General features: G+C 54.8%; 2 protein-coding genes across 2 annotated transcripts; both read right to left on the bottom strand.

Annotated features, from left to right (window-relative positions):
• Window positions 1-18: 18 nt before the first annotated feature.
• Window positions 19-3,567, bottom strand: SAC3D1 (SAC3 domain containing 1). The gene is made up of 2 exons (XM_049780132.1): window positions 2,951-3,567; window positions 19-546 (listed from the first exon to the last, which is right to left on the bottom strand). Exons 1-2 carry the CDS (start codon window positions 3,495-3,497, stop codon window positions 44-46), a joined length of 1,050 nt encoding a protein of 349 aa, XP_049636089.1. The 5' UTR covers window positions 3,498-3,567; the 3' UTR covers window positions 19-43.
• A 1,853-nt stretch (window positions 3,568-5,420) lies between these two features.
• Window positions 5,421-14,673, bottom strand: SNX15 (sorting nexin 15). Its single transcript, XM_049780133.1, has 8 exons — window positions 14,511-14,673; window positions 12,237-12,272; window positions 11,951-12,071; window positions 10,743-10,858; window positions 10,487-10,649; window positions 9,536-9,679; window positions 6,681-6,920; window positions 5,421-5,668 (listed from the first exon to the last, which is right to left on the bottom strand). The coding sequence occupies exons 1-8, from the start codon at window positions 14,607-14,609 to the stop codon at window positions 5,562-5,564; spliced, it is 1,026 nt and encodes a 341-aa protein (XP_049636090.1). The 5' UTR covers window positions 14,610-14,673; the 3' UTR covers window positions 5,421-5,561.
• Between the last annotated feature and the right edge of the window lie 1,757 nt (window positions 14,674-16,430).

Raw genomic sequence — 16,430 nt, 5'->3', positions numbered from 1 at the left:
GACCAGAGGCCTTTGGGGGCTGGGTGGAGACCATGGGTCCTCTTCACACTGGGGATGTGGGTAGCCCCAGACATTCATTTTCCTCCTCGGTCATAACCATCTCCTCCACTGTGCGCCCTTCAAGTTTGTTCCCCACTAATACTGTGCAGGCCCCGGCAGGGGGTGGCCCCTTCTCGGTATAGTGCCCCCGCAGGAACACGACTTTCTCCTCTCCATCCAGCGGCAAGTCGTGGGCCTGGCACAGGTTCTGGGCCTCCTCGGGTCCATCTAGTGCTAGCAGGTGGATCATGAAGCTCAGGGGCACGGTCTGGCCCTTTGGGGTGCTCAGGGCCCGAGCCATCCGGGCCAGGGCCTGGCGGCGAGCGTGGCCCACGTGGCATTGCACGGCGCAGCTCTGCAGGTAGGGTAGGGCACGGAGCAGCCGGAAGAGACGGGCCGCATTGCCTTCCCGGAAGGCCAAGTCCACGGCCAGGGCCGTGTGCAGGGCCGGGCAGGCACGCAGGGCCGCGGGCAGCTGCAGCACTTCGTGGAGGGCCTGGACTGAGCCTGTGAGAGCAGGAAGCAGGGCTGCGATTGAAGTTTTTCCAGGGTCTGGCTCATTCTTCAGCCAGCCCCATGGCCACCCTGTCTCAGCGCTCAGCCTGCTGGCCTCCTCTAAACTCATCTCCCAACTCTTTTTTTTTTTGGTTTTTGGGCCACACCCGGTGACGCTCAGGGGTTACTCCTGGCTATGCGCTCAGAAGTCGCTCCTGGCTTGGGGGACCATATGGGACGCCGGGGGATCGAACCGCGGTCCGTCTCCTAGGCTAGCGCAGGTAAGGCAGGCACCTTACCTCCAGCGCCACCGCCCGGCTCCTCATCTCCCAACTCTTATTAGTAATAAAATAGAACATTTTTCTGGTGGGAAACCACATCTGGCAGTGCTAAGGGGGTTATATGTGATTCTGTGGGACCCAATCAGGGTCAGCCTCAAGTAAGGTTAGTGGGGTTTTTTTTTGTGTGGTTTTTGGGTCACACCCGGCAGTGCTCAGGGGTTATTCCTGGCTCCAGGCTCAGAAATTGCTCCTGGCAGGCACGGGGGACCATATGGGACGCCGGGATTCAAACCGATGACCTCCTGCATGAAAGGCAAACACCTTACCTCCATGCTATCTCTCCGGCCCCAAGGTTAGTGTTTTACCCCTGTACTATATCTCTGGCACTCACATAGGGTTTCTAATGAGAAAACAGGCCAGTATAATTTAACCATTAGTCTATCCATATAGAATTGTACAGCACCGATCCATCCACAGCCTAGGGTGGGTCATTTCTTTCAGAAACCTCTGCCCCAGCTTCATGTCTAGCAGAAGCAACCACTGGGGCCTTGGAGCTAACTGACACTTCTGTGGCTTATGAAAGTCAACTACATTTATTACAATGAAATATGAAGTCATTAGATTGCAGTGCACAGCCACAGAGAGGATCTAACATCTAGGAGCCGATGAGTTAGTACAATGGGTATGGCCCTTGCCTTGCACTTGCATGTTGGTTAACCTACGGTCAATTCCCCCAAAACCCATATGGCTCAGGTGTAAGCCCTGAGCACTGCTGGATGTAACCACCCAAGGTTTTTGGGTTTTTTTTTTTTTTTTTTTTTTTTTTTTGGTTTTGGGGCCACACCCTGTGATGCTCAGGGGTTGTTCCTGGCTATGCACTCAGAAATTGCTCTTGGCTTGGGGAACCATATGGGACTCCAGGGGATCGAGCCGTGGTCTATCCTAGGCTAGCTCAGGCAAGACAGACGCCTTACCCCTTGCCTTACCCCTTGCGCCACAGCTCCGGCCCCAAAATATGCCCCAAGATATCTAAAATCTAGAAACTTCTGGCTTGGATATATCCATGGATGGATGTGTGGGTATGTACTCAACTTGCTGTCTGGCAGATATTTTAAAAAGTTTGCAGGGGCCGAAGAAAGAGTAAAGCAGGTAGGGTATTTGCCTTGTGGACAGGTTGATCCCTGGCATTCCATATGGTCTCCTGAGCCTGTCAGAAGTAATTTCTGAGCACAAAGCCAGGAATAAAGCCTGAGCACTACCAGGTGTGGCCCAACTAGTGGGAGTCCTTGCTTTGCACACAGGATGCCAGAACTAGACTCAGCACAGTTAGGTCCTGAGCATCAAGCATCGAAGGGAGCATCACTGGGTCTACAGCCTAAATACAACTAGCCAAAAACGGCTGGAAAAATCAGTGCAATGGGCTTGGGCTGGAGCACTTGCTTTTCTTGCATGCTGGGAGCCCGCACTGCCTGGTCCCCCAGCACCACTACGGGCAACCTGAGCAAAGCCCTGAGCTGTGGTGGGGTTTGGCGACAAAACTTAAGTGTGTTTCATTTCGTTGGGGATAGCTCTGGTGATGCTTGGAGCTCTCCCTGGCTTTGTGCTTAGGAGTGACTGACTTCCTATTGAGGAACCATACCGATTGGTACAGGCCTTGGCAGGTCACAAGGCAATCGTAAGAACCTCGTGATACTATCTCAGGTTTCCCTAAGTTTGCACATCACTCTCGAGTGCCAAATTTCCTTTCCCAAACTTAACTATTCTCCACTTTTCTCTGCAAAAACTGATATCCTGGGGCCAGAGAGATAGCATGGAGGCCTTGCATACAGAAGGACAGTGTTTCGAATCCTGGCATTCCATATGGTCCCCTGAGCGAGTGTGCCAGGAGCGATTTCTGAGCGTAGAGCCAGGAGTAACCCCTGAGCGCTGCCGGGTGTGCCCCCAAAACCAAAAACCCAAAACAAAACAACAACAACAAACAAACAAACAAACAAAAAACAACAAAAAAACGTTGATACCCAGAAAGGGCTCCACTGATGCGATTCGTTGACTCGACACACTTTCGGGAGGCCGAGTGGGGTTCGGAGCTAACATGGCTCGCTCTCGGCTGTCCCCACGGAGGGGCTGGGACTCACCGAGGTTATAAAGCAGGAAGAGGCTCTGGAAGGCGGCCTGGCGGGGCCGGGGCCCGGGGGCGCCCTGCGCGTAGCAGCGCCGCAGCGACCCGAAACCCTCCTGCACCTGGGCCTGCAGCAGCACGGGATCCACGACGGGGCCGGGGTCGGGCTCGGGTCCGAGGCGCGCCACCACGGCCAGCAGCACGGCCTGTGCCGCCTCGAGCACCAGAGCCGCCTCGGCGAGGCCGGAGCGCTGCAGGGCCAGGTCCAGGCGCACGGCGCGCAGCCGGTCGGCCACGAAGCCCGCCACCTCGGCGCGGGGAGCGTCGGCGCGCTCGGCTACCAGGCGGGCCAGGTAGCGCACGGTGTCCAGCAGCACGGCGGGCGGCCGCAGCTCGCTGGGCCGCGGGGGCGGTTGGCCGGCGGCCGGCCTACGGTACTCCTTCACGGCGCGCCCCGGCGCCACCTCCAGCCGGTGCAGGCGACGCTCCTGCTCCCGCCGAGCGCGCTCCGCCGGCGGGCACAGGTCCCGGCACGTCCCCACCGGCAGCTCCAGGTCGCGCATGGCGGCGGGGCTGCGGGGCACAGGGCGGGCACTCAGCACCCCGCCGCTGCCCGCCGCCCCATGGGCAGCGCCATCTTACCTCACCTGTCAAAACTTTCCCTTCCCACAAGGCACCTCGGCGCGCCTCCCGACATGCACCGCGTTTGTAGTTTCCTGCCGTGACGCCGAGCGCACGTTGACGCACTTTTGTAGTCCAACGCCCCGGCAACCAATCAAGCGCCTGCTGGGTTGGTGGGCGGGGCTTACGTAACCACGACGCCTGCTGGGTTGTCGATGGGCGGGGCTTATGTGACCACGCCTCCCGCCGCAACAGGCTCCGCCTCCAGCAAGCACCGACTTTGATTCGCCCCCCTTCTCCCTCCCACTTACTCCCTCCCTAGCCCCATAGAATGGGTATCTTCCTTTTGGGTTCTCTTTTCTCTTGAATTTTTTCACTGTTTTCTTGGTGGCCCACGGTGTTCCCCATTTTTCTTGATCAGGGTTCTGCAAACTATCAGTAAATGTGCAGGAAAGTTCGTTTAAGGACTTGTTCTTGCAGGCGGCAGACCCAGTTCCACGACCCAGCACCACATATAGGCCAGGGAGCATTGCTAAAAATCATTTCTGGTGTGGCTCAATAATTCTCCCCAGTTTCCCACCCTCCCAAAAAACCACCAAAGCCCATAGTGGGGCCACATTACTTGCCTTGCATGAAGCTGACCCAGATTTGACCCCTAGAGGCCCATATGATCCCCTGAACACCTCTGGAATTCCTGAGTGCAGAACCAGGTGTACTCCCTGAGCATCACTTGGTATGTATACACACACACACACACACACACAGTGATAGGGTGTTTGCCTTGCAAGCGGCTGACCCAGGACAGACCTGGGTTCGATTCCCAGCATCCCATATGGTCCCCCAAGCCTGCCAGGAGCGATTTCTGAGCCCAGAGACAGGAGTAACCCCTGAGTGCCATCAGGTGTGACCACTCCCCCCCACCACACACACACAAAAAAGGATGGGAGCTGCTGGAGGAAGGAGTCTGACCACCACATAGTGACTGTGAAGTCCTAGTTGACTTATTAGAGGAATTGTCAAAATGGATTTTACAAGAAAGTACACAGTCAGTCGAAGAAAAATTTTAGGAGCTTGACTAAATGAGGCCAAGAAAAGTAAAATCTTTGTCAGATCCATAAGTCAATGATCCAGAAACAGTTTTAGGCATCTGGAACATGTCTTATGGTAGCGGTAAGAAAACTTTTTTTTTTTTTTTTTTTTTTTGGTTTTTGGGCCACACCCGGCGGTGCTCAGGGGTTACTCCAGGCTCTCTGCTCAGAAATAGCTCCTGGCAGGCACGGGGGACCATATGGGACACCGGGATTCGAACCAACCACCTTTGGTCCTGGATCGGCTGCTTGCAAGGCAAACGCCGCTGTGCTATCTCTCCGGGCCCAAGAAAACTTTTCAAAGGAAAACGTATGGATGAAGTGATAGTACCGTGGGTGTGGTGCTTGCCTTACACTTGGCTAACCTGGGTTGGGTTCCTTGTACCCCATCTGGTCCCCTGAGCCTTGCCAAGAGCTCCTGAACCTATACTAAGTCTTTAGCACCATCAGGTGTGGCCCTGCACCAAAAAAAACCTTGCACTCTTCATCAATTTAGATAAAGCCCCTCTCTCTGTAAAATTTCTCGATAAATGAAAGTTAAAATCTAGGGGCTAAAGCTATAGTACAGTAGAGAGGCCGCTTGCCTTGAACTATGCTTCCCAGGGTTCAATACCCAGCATCTCAGATGATTTCCAGAACCCCACCAGCAGTGATCCCCAAGTGCAGAGTCAGAGTCCTGAGCGTTGCCGGGGTGTGGCCCAGAAATAAGAAAATAAATAAAAATAAAAAAAGAGGGAGATAAGATGGGAAGTGCAAAACAGATTCCACAGCTGAGGGTGAGGTCAGGAAGGTAAGAATTTCATTGTTCTCATTCTTGGTCCAGTTACAGAAAGAAGCGCCTCTGGAGCCAGAGGGCCAGGGGCAGGGAGAAGACAAGTGTGGATGGCAGTGCTGGCACTGGGTCGGGGTAGGCTCAGGTCAGGGCGGGATCTCTGACAGGTGCCGCTGCAGAAGCTCCTCGGCACGCTTCAAGTACTCGGCTGCCTTCTTCTTCACGCCCTCCCGCCGGGCAGGGCATGGGTCACCTAGGGAGAAGCAAAGGTGTCGTGTGGGTGCCTGTAGCCAGGTGGTGAGTCTCGAGCCCCAGCCTGAGCCCTATTGGTTCACTGAGTGTTCAGGCTTCCACTTCCTGGGACTCAGAATCTACTGGCCCAAGAGATAGATGGGGTACACCTGTCTCATATAGGGTACAGCCTTGTGTACGGTGGACCCAGTTTTGTTTCAAGGCACCGCAGAGGGTCCTCTGAGACCTACCAGGAGTGCTTTCTGAGTGCAGAGCTAGGAGTAAGTCCTGAATACAGAGGGGGTGGCCATCAATGGGAAGGAAGGAAGGAAGGAAGGAAGGAAGGAAGGAAGGAAGGAAGGAAGGAAGGAAGGAAGGAAGGAAGGAAGGAAGGAAGGAAGGAAGGGAGGGAGGGAGGGAGGGAGGAGGGAGGGAGGGAGGGAGGGAGGGAGGGGAGGGAGGGAGGAAGGAAGGGAGGGAGGGAGGGAGGGAGGGAGGGAGGGAGGGGAGGGAGGGAGGAGGAGGAAGGAAGGAAGGAAGGAAGGAAGGAAGGAAGGAAGGAAGGAAGGAAGGAGGAAGGAAGGGAGGAAGGGAGGGAGGAAGGGAGGGAGGGAGGGAGGGAGGGAGGGAGGGAAGAAGGGAGGGAGGGAAGGAAGGGAGGAAGGGAGGGAAGAAAGGAAGGAAGGGAGGGAGGAAGGGAGGAAAGAAGGGAAGGAGGAAGGGAGGGAGGAAGGAAGGGAGGAAGGGAGGGAGGGAGGGAGGAAGGGAGGGAAGGGAGGGAGGGAGGGAAGAAAGGAAGGAAGGGAGGGAGGAAGGAAGGGAGGAAGGGAGGGAGGAAAGAAGGTAGGGAGGAAGGGAGGGAGGAAGGAAGAGAGGAAGGGAGGGAGGAAAGAAGGGAGGGAGGAAGGAAGGAAGGAAGGAAGGAAGGAAGGAAGGGCAGAGACTCAGCCACTTAGTGAGGTGCAATCCTGACCCCCGAGCACTTCTCTTCCCTTTTCCCTTCCCTGCCCTCTGTCCTCCTCATCCCTCCTTACCTGAGACTCCCTGAAGCAGCACATGCACCCCATCCCGGTAGGCCTGCAGTGCAGTTGGGTAGGCCCCAGCCTTCTCGTCCCGCAGAGCCTGGGTGATGAGCGTGGTGGCCTGGCTCAGGTAGGCTGGGATGGGCCCCGTGTCCCCGTCCTCCTCTTCCTCCCCACCCGGCTCCCAGGGTTCCTGCGTGGCTGTCACTGCTGTCAGCTCACTGCTGTGGGTTGGGCTAGGACCGGCGCCTTCTGCGATGAGAGATGGAGAATGCACTCAGCCTAGGTCACCTATCAGAGGGACAACCTGTCCCATGCAGGACAGCAGTGCCCGGGCCATCAGGAAGGTGCCTGAGTCAACCAGCCACCATCCAGCTGATGATGGAACTCTTTTTTAAAATATCTGTTTTTATTTATTTATTTATTTATTTATTTATTTATTTATTTATTTATTTATTTATTTAGGCTTTTAGGCTACACCCAGTGATGCTCAGAGGTTACTCTTGCTATGCCGCTCAGATATCGCTCCTGGCGTGGGGACCATATGGGATGCCAGGGGGATCGAACTACGTTCTGTCCTAGGTTAGTGCATGCAAGGCACTTGTGCCACCTCTCTGGCCCTCCTCTTCTTTTTTTTGTTTTTGGGTCACACCTGGTGGCACTCAAGTCTTACTCCTAACTCTGCACTCAGAAATCTATCCTGGCAGGCACGGGGAACCATATGGGATGCTGGGATTCAAACCATTGTCCATCCTAGATCGACTGCTTGCAAGACAAACGCCCTTCCACTGTGCTATCTCTCCGGCCCCTCCTGACTCTACTTGACCTAATCCAAGAACTCCCAATGTCTGACGGGAAGAAATGAGCTCAACTAGTCAGGTTAAGGTAGAAATGGCCTCAGTCATGGACTCCTAGAATCTTGGGGACTTTGGAGGAGTCTTATAACTTTCACAGAGACCCTAAAATTAGAAGTAATGGGTAAGGACTCTGTTTTTGGAGGGGATCACATCAGGCAATGCTCAAAAATTATTCCTGAGCCTGTGCTCAGGAATTACTCCTTGCAGGCTTGGGGGACCATGTGATGTTAAGAATAGCACTGGCATCACCCCTGTCTCTCCCTTCTAATCCCTCCTGGTCCCTTCCCCAATCCTGCAGCAGGGAGGAGAGTGAGCAGATGAGAGGAGGAAAAGGAAGTGTCTATCACTAGAGTCAGCCACAGGCCAAGCCTGCACCAAATGGGAGATGCAGTGGAAGGCAAAAAACCAGATTGCAGAGCCCAACCTAGATCAGGATTGTGGGCAAACTCAGGGCCTAAGAAGGAACAGAAAGCAAAGTGCTAGGAGTGTGGGGCGGTGGGGCTGGGGGCTCCCCAATAATCCTCCCAAGAAAGGAAGCTAATCCAGGGACTAAGTGGTAGAGAGGCCTTGTTTTGTGTGTACAAGACCCTGAGTTCTAACCCAAAGAGAGAAAATGAAACTCTTGGTCAATTCAGCCTTTTTTTTTTTTTTTTTTTGGTTTTTGGGCCACACCCTGTGACGCTCAGGGGTTACTCCTGGCTAATCGCTCAGAAGTTGCTCCTGGCTTCTTGGGGGACCATATGGGACGCCAGGGAATCGAACCGCAGTCCGTCCTAGGCTAGCGCAGGCAAGGCAGGCACCTTACCTCCAGCGCCACCGCCCGGCCCCTGCCTTTTTTTTTTTTTTTTTTTTTTTTGGTTTTTGGACCATCTCAGGTGGTTACCCCTGGCTATCTGCTCAGAAATAGCTCCTGCAGGAATGGGGGATCTATATGGGACGCCGGGATACGAACCGACTACCTTAGCTCCTGAATCGGCTGCCTGCAAGGCAAACACCGCTGTGCTATCTCTCCGGCCCCAGTTCAGCCATTTCTATATCCAGCTGTAGAAGTAGCTCAGACTTAGAAAAGACGCAGAGGATGTGAAGTGCTGGTGCCCTGGGGTCAATCCCTGGCACAGCATGCAGAAGGACGGTGGTTTGAATCCCAGCGTCCCATATGGTCCCCCGAGCCTGCCAAGAGCGATTTCTGAGCAGAGTCAGGAGTAACCCCTGAGCACTGCTGGGTATGACCCAAAAACCAAAACAACAACAACAACAACAAAAATCCCTGGCACAACAGGGTCCCCCCAGCATTGCTGGGTATAGTCCAGAAAGAGTCAAAGAGAATGGGAAGAAAAATACAACAGGTAAGAATGACCCAAGTTGGGGCCAGGCGGTGGCGCTGGAGGTAAGGTGCCTGCCTTGCCTGCGCTAGCCTAGGACGGACCGCGGTTCCATCCCCCGGCGTCCCATATGGTCCCCCAAGAAGCCAGGAGCAACTTCTGAGCGCATAGCCAGGAGTAACCCGAGTGTCACAGGGTGTGGCCCAAAAAAACCACAAAAAAAAAAAAAAAAAAAAAAAAAAAAAGAATGACCCAAGTTCCGCAGTACCCCATATGGTCTCCTGAGCTTCCAGGAGTAGTTCCTGAGCACAGTGCCATGAATCAGTCCTGAGCACTGCCTGTGTGTGGCTGCAGGATCTCAGGGCCTGGTGTCACAGAACCAGTGGCTCTCAGAGGCATCAGCTTAGGGCCTGGACCTCTGTGTGGGCATCTCCCATCTCTAGGGGCTGCCCTGCACCCAGGATCAGCGCAGGAGGCCTCTCGGGCTGGCAGGATCAGCAAGGGATCCCAAGCCGGCCTACAAATCCCACCCTGAGTTTCCAATGAAACTGCTCACACCCTCACAGGGAGACACTGCACGGCCACAGAACCTTTTGCTGCTTCTCATCAGACACCAGTGGCCTGAGAAGTTTCCTCAGATCATGGGGATCTATGCATGTCTCCCCCTTTCACCCCAGCGAGTAGTTACCTTCCTTGGAGAAGGGGTCGAAGAGGGCCAGCTCAGCCTCGGAGAGGGGTCCTCGGGCAGGGGAGCCGGATGCCTCGTCGCTGCTCTCACAGTTAAACAGGAGGTCCAGGGCCTCTTGGGCTGGGCTGGACGGCGGGAAGTCCACTGAAGAACAGAACACAGGGGGCCGGAGAGATAGCATGGAGGTAAGGCGTTTGCCTTTCATGCAGAAGGTCATCGGTTCGAATCCCGGCGTCCCATATGGTCCCCCGTGCCTGCCAGGAGCAATTTCTGAGCATGGAGCCAGGAGTAACCCCTGAGCACTGCCGGGTGTGACCCAAAAACCACACCAAAAAAAAAAAAAAAAAAAAAAAAAAAAAAAAAAAGAACAGAACACAGGGACATTCAGGGCTGCAATTCCCCTCCCCTGGGTTGTTTGGCAATTACACCCTATGGTGCTCAGGGGTTACTTCTGGCTCTGCACTCAGAAATCACTCCTGGCAGGCTCAGAGAACCATATAGGATATCAGGGATGGAACCTGGGTCAGTCTGATGCAAAGAAAACACTCTATCCGCTGTACTATCTCTCTGACCCTTGGGTGGCTTTATGTGTGTGTGTGGGGCGGGGGGGGGGGGGGTGGCCCACACCCGGCAGTGCTTAGGTCTGACTCCTGCTCTCTGCTCAGGGATCATTCCTGGTGAGGTTTAGGGGACCAGGGATGGAATGTAGGTTGGTTGCATGCAAGGTATGAGCCCTCTCCACTGTACCGTTGTTTCACCTCCACCCCTATTTACAGGAAGGACCCCCCTTCCTTGCTGCAGCACTCATGGCCACACGTAAGCTCCTTTGAGGGCACATAGCACAGAGAAACTGAGAGTCTAGATTCTTAGGCTGTCTGGGGACCCCCACAATCACGGGGAGAGGAACAGGAACCCACAACCCATCCTGGGTCCCTCCTCCACCCCATCTACCTGGCACCTCCAACTCCTCGTGGCCTCTCCTCTCGGGGGGAAGGGGCTGGGGCAGCCGGGACTCAGTGGATTGGGGTTCGCTGGGGGGCAGTGTGGGGAGGAGAGGGGGCGGCAGGGTGTGTAGGTCCTGGGGCAAGTCGGAGGCTCGGGTCACCTCCCCACCCTGCAGAAGAGAAAAAATCAGAAAAGGGAGTCCAGGTGCAGCTGGTGTGAGGGAGTGTGGGGGCACTTAGGGGTGCAGTGGGGGGGTGGATACCCGAAAAAACTCCTTGAGCTGGGGGCTGTTGCTGAGCGCGGGAATGTGCACAGTGAAACGAAGCAGGGTCTCTGCCCCCTTCCGCCGCTCCTCGATCACCGGAGCTTCGAATCGGCCTGGCCCAGGGTGAGAGAGAAAATGAGCTGAGACCTTTTGGGGTGCTTCTGGTCCACAGGCCACTGTCTGGGGGTTAGCCAGGGAGGAAGGGAGCAGCCTCTGGTCCCTGAGCACAAGGCAGGAGCACTATCTTGGTGGATGGCAAATGATGAAGGAACCAGGATGGTGGGGACGACGCTGGCCTTGCTGGCAGCAAACCCTGGTTCAATGCCCGGCACTGCTGATGGTCCCCAAGCCTGGCCCCAGAAGTCATTCCTGAGCACAGAGCCAGCATTAAGTTCTAAGCATTGTTCAGTGTGGCCCCAAAGCAGAAACAAGAGAGAGAGGGAAGCAGAGACCAGCCGGGCTGTCTAGGTATCACATCAGGGTGACGCACCAACCAAGTGAATTCAGGAAGTTTCGGTGGAACCGGAGGAGGTTAAGGATCAGAGAGGGACAGTAAATGGCCCAGAAGGCAAAGCAAGTTGTTCCCTTTCTGTCCTGGAGAGAATACAGAGACTTTAGCTCTGTTTGGTTTTGTTTTAGGGCCACAGCCGCCAGTGCTCAGGGGTTACTCCTGGCTGTGTACTCAGGAATCACTCCTGGTGGTGCTCAGGGGACCATATGGGATGCCAGGGATCGAACTTGAGTTGGTCATGTGCAAGGCAAATGCTCTACCTGCTGTAGAGCTCCAGCCCTGGCTGCTCAATCTTAACAGGCCATGTCTCAGGTGAGATTCTGCCACTGTCCTAGTAGACCCCTTGCTACCCTCATCTTGAAAAGGGGGCACAGGAGAATGAGGCTTTTAAAGGGCCCCACACACCAGGTAGCTCTGGGCCTCAGTTTCCCAGAGTTACGTTATTCTGTTTTGGGGCCACACTCAACGGTACTTGGGGCTTATCTTAACTCTAAGCTCAGGACTCACTCCTGGTGGAGCCTCTGTGGTATCGGGGCTCAAATCCACGTCAGGTATCCACAAGGCATACCCACTGTGCTCTCTCTCTAGCCCCTAAGCTCCCCTTCTGTGACAGGAGCCATCCCTGGAGGTGTCTTTCTGCTCCTTCCAACATAGGACCTCCCCCACCTGCGTGTCCCCCCCATCCCCAACTCACCAAAGACCTGAGCTCGAGGGAAGGCAGGGAACTCCTCCAAGCGTCGGAAGAGGTTTCGGTGTGTATAGGCCAGGTCGGCGTGCAGTTTGCGGAAGTCACTGTACCTCTTCCAGACCACCACCTGCGGGGGTGCAGGGGGCCAGAGATCTGACCCCGTCCCAGCCAGCACCCTCACTTCCCAGGACCCAGGAGGAAAGCAGGGAGCTGGCCTTCTCTCCCAGTTACTGGCTGCCCTGTGCCCGGTTTGTGAATTGGGGAGTAACTCCTCTTCCTCCCTGGAACTCACCTCTTTGACATCTTCTGGATCCTTCTTTGAGATGAACTGAGGATGAAAGACAAGGGCAGATAAGTATGGGGAGCCCGTGACCCCTGTGCCTTGTATGATCCCAGGACCAGGCCTCTCCCTGCACACCCCCAGCATGGGCCTTTTGGCCACTGGTCCCCGAGATCAAGGTGTCCTGGTGTCCAGGCCATGCATGGAATTCTGAACTCCTCCCCCCCTGCTGTGTGCCTCAATTTCTTTCTGTCAAAGGGACATGTTCCCCTTTACGGTTCCCTAAGCCACACTATCCTCAGTCACATCTTCTGAAAGCAGAAAATGTCAAGCTCAAGAAAGAAATGAGGTTGAGGGGCCGGAGAGCTAGCATGGAGGTAGGACATTTGCCTTGCATACAGAAGGACAGTGGTTTGAATCCTGGCATCCCATATGGTCCCCCAAGCCGGCCGGAAGCGATTTCTAAGTGTACAACCAGGAGTAACCCTGGAGCGCTGCCAGGAGTAACCCCTGACCCAAAAACCAAATAAAAAAGAAATGAGGCTGTAGGGCCAGAGCGCTAGCACAGCAGGACATGGCCATCCCAGGTTCCATCCCCCGGCATCCCATATCCTGAGCTTGCCAGGAGCAATTCTGGAGCCCAGGGCCAGGAGTAGCTGCTAGTGTGGCCCCAAAACAAAATAAAACATAAAAGAAATGAGGCTGAGTTTCAGGAGTCTCTATTTTTTTGTTGGTTTGTTTTGGGGCTATGTCCGGTGGGACTTAGGGGTTACTCCTGGCTATGTGTTCAGGGATTACTCCTGGGTACTCAGGAACTAACTTTTTTTTTTTTTTTTTTGTGGGTCACACCAGGCGGTGCTCAGCGGTTACTCCTGGCTGTCTGCTCAGAAATAGCTCCTGGCAGGCACGGGGGACCATATGGGACACCGGGATTCGAACCAGCCACCTTTGGTCCTGGATAGGCAAACGCTGCTGTGCTATCTCTCCGGGCCCTAACTTGTACTTTCTTTCCAGCTCCATCTTTCTTTCCTTAAAGGAGAAAGCCCTGTGCTCAAACTGGAACCCTCAGCTACAAAACATCATCTGGGGACGTCAGGGGTAGAGGTTGAGAGAGGAACCTAGTGTGCTACAGTCTCATTGTGGATCCTGGGGAGCAGGTCCACTTCACGGTCCGTTTAAGAGATGAGGAAACAGAGGGCCAAGGGGTGTGTGTGTGTGTGTGTGTGTGTGTGTGTGTGTGTGTGTGTGTGTCTGTCTGTCTGTCTGTCTGTCTGTCTGTCTTTTTCTCAGTCGTGGCAGGGACCCTATGGGATGCCGGGGATTAAACCCAGGTCAGCCATAGGGTGGGGTTTGAACCCAAGACCACACACATGCAAGACTAATTAATGCTCTAGGACTAGAGCAAGAACACATTGGGTAGGGCATTTGCTTTGATGCAATGATCCCTGTTGATCTCGAGCCTGTCAGGAGTGATTTCTTAGTGCAGAGCCAGGAGTAACCCCTGAGCGCCACTGGGTGTGGCCAAAAAAAAAAAAAAAAGGACTAATGCTCTACAACTGAGTCATATCCCAAGCCTTAAAGCAAAGCAGCTTTAATAGGAACTATTTTAGAGGCCAGAGCAATAGCACAGGAGGGTGTGGCCCCTCCAGAAAGAAAAGTCAGTATTTTCAGCTACCTAATATAAAATTCCAAAGGGATCCATCTCCCAAAAGTCTTCACCCAATCCTTCTAACCTGCCATGCCACAGATAATCTAACGCTTTTCTCTTTCCAAGTTTCCCGCCCTTGCTTCCCCTCCTATGTTAGGTTGCTGCTTCCTCGGATCAACTCAGACCTTCTCCTGAAATCACCCTCCATCATGTGATCAAGTGCGTTGGAAGTCTAGGACTTACGGTAAAAAAAAAAAAAAAAAAAAGACCTCCTTAAAAGAAACTTCGGTAAATATCCAACTGAGCCCGAAACCAAACAAGCCCCAGGGGTTGGAGGTCGAACTCCTACTAGGGGCGGAGCCGCATTAAACCCTCAGGCGGCTTCCTAAAGGTGGCCCAGACACCTCCGCACCGGGCGTGGGCACCGCCCAGTACGCCGAGTGGGACGCAGCCTCCGCGCGCCCTTTAAAAAAGACGAGGCCCCGCCCCTAACCACAAAGCCACGCCCATCACCGCTCATTAGCTACCGAGGCCACGCCCCTTAAAGGGGAACCGCGCGTCCAGCGCCGCGCCTTAAGGCTCCCCAGGGGCCCCCCTCGCCTTAAGGGGGCCCCGCCTCCCGCGCGGCCCCGCATCACCTGCGCTGTCACTTTGTACTCGGTGTAGCCCTTGGGGTGCGTCCGGGGCTCGGAGACCGTGTAGTGCCGCAGGAAGTCGTCCTTCGCCTGGCGGGACATGGTGCCACCGGGCGGGCTCCGTCCGCCTCGGCCCCCGCCTCGCCGGCACCTGCGTCCTGCGTCCTCCGGCCCAGGGAGCGGCGCGCAAGTGACGGCGCGGTTGTGGGCCGGGAGCGCGCGCGGCCCAGGGAGCGTCTGCAAAGTTCGCGGTCGGTGCCAAAGCGTGAAGGAGGTGGCAGGCGTCTAAGGCTAGAGTGGGCAGGACTGGAAGCCTCGTCTTGGCCCAGAGGGGCAGCCATCAGCTGTCACTCCAATTAATTACATTTTAATGTATGCATTTAATTAATTAATTAATTATCCCCCAACCTTGCTTCGCTTCCCAGATCCTTCACTTCTGCCACTCAAGACTTTGACATTCCCATTTTTTTCCCTGTCTCCTACCATAGGCTTGGCTAATTGAGGGTTTCTGGAAGGGTGGGGGGAAGCAAATGAACCCTGAATGGGTGCTGGATCCTGAGGCTGCACCTCTTAGAAGCTGGATGCTCTTCCCGCAGCTCCAGAGCCTCAGTTTCCCCTCTCACATGGGGATGTTCATAAGGCCATAACTTCACTGAAGGGCTGGAGAGATAGCTTGGAGGTAGGGCGTTTGCCTGGCATGCAGAAGGTCGGTGGCTCGAATCCCGGCATCCCTTATGGTCCCACGAGCCTGCCGGGCATGATTTCTGAACACACAGCTACGAGGAACCCCCTGAGCGCTGCCGGGTGTGACCCCTAAACAAAAAAAAACCCAAAAACATAACTTTGCTGTACTGGGTGTTTATTTTCTCCCACTGTTGGCCTTCCAGCCTTTCCTCACATGTCCTTTCATTCACACCCCAGTTTTTTGTTTGTCTGTCTGCTTCTGGGCCTCTCCTGGCAATAATCAGAGGTCACTCCCTGGCTCTGCGTTTCAGGAATTACTCCTTGGTGTTCCTCTGGGAAACATATGGGATGCCAGAGGTTGAACCCGGGTCAACTGCGTGCAAGGCAAGTGCCCTCCCTGCTGTACTCTCTCTCTTCATTTGCAGGTAGTTCTGTAGCTCATGGAGGAAATCTGCTAGTCTCCTACTTCAGTAATAGAGGTGCCAAACGGGGTTTCTTATTCCTCAGACTTTTGCTCTTAGTGAAGGACTGAGTATATGCAGGCACATGCCCTGTAGTGGCCAGTAGGGACAGTGAGGTTGGCCACCCAGCTTCTGGAGCACTGTTTTCAGCCTGACCTCCCTTGAAATGTCTTTAGTCCCTTATCCCTATCCAAGAAACGTCCATCCTCCCGGGGCAACTGGCATCTGTGTGGGGTCTGACCATTGAGAACTGCCCAGCAACACCTTCCTGCCCCGACTGAGCCCAATAGGGACACGAACATGGGTGTTGGAGTACCAGTACAGCAAGGAGGTCGTTTGCCTTGCACGCTGCCAACCCATAAGGTTCCCTAAGCCCCATCAGCCCTGCCAGGAGTGATCCCCTGAGCACTGCCAGGTGTGGCCTCAAACCAAATAAACAAAAAGGCCCAAGGCTGGGTGTCCTAGCCCAGTGCACCCCTGCTTCCCAAGGGGCCCATGGTCATAGCTCCTGTTCTTAAAGGCACAAGGGGTAGGGCTGAGACTCTGGGGCTCCTGGTCCACCATCCCCAGCATCTCCCACCCTTCCCCTTCCTCCTTCCTTTCCCGCAGACCTGACCTTGCCACGCCCATACCTATCTAGATTCCAGGCCTGGTTTAGCACCCAAGCTGCAGATCACCAGTGCCAACGCCCAGTTCCACTCAGCAGAATTAGAGCCTACTTCGAAGGTGGGAGGAGAGAGAAGCTGTGAACACTTCGGCTCCCCATCTCCCTGCCTTT

Source organism: Suncus etruscus, chromosome 9 (genome assembly GCF_024139225.1).
Source record: "Suncus etruscus isolate mSunEtr1 chromosome 9, mSunEtr1.pri.cur, whole genome shotgun sequence".
NCBI lineage: Eukaryota > Metazoa > Chordata > Mammalia > Eulipotyphla > Soricidae > Suncus > Suncus etruscus.
This window is presented reverse-complemented; position numbering and strand designations above follow the sequence as displayed.

Coding starts and splice junctions, on each gene's coding strand:
- SAC3D1 (XM_049780132.1), bottom strand. CDS start 3,497: ATGCGCGACCTGGAGCTGCCGGTGGGGACGTGCCGGGACCTGTGCCCG. Junction 547..2,950: donor CTTCCTGCTTTATAACCTCG/GTGAGTCCCAGC, acceptor CTGCTCTCACAG/GCTCAGTCCAGGCCCTCCAC.
- SNX15 (XM_049780133.1), bottom strand. CDS start 14,609: ATGTCCCGCCAGGCGAAGGACGACTTCCTGCGGCACTACACGGTCTCC. Junction 12,273..14,510: donor AGTACAAAGTGACAGCGCAG/GTGATGCGGGGC, acceptor TTTCATCCTCAG/TTCATCTCAAAGAAGGATCC. Junction 9,680..10,486: donor CGAGGAGTTGGAGGTGCCAG/GTAGATGGGGTG, acceptor TCTGTTCTTCAG/TGGACTTCCCGCCGTCCAGC.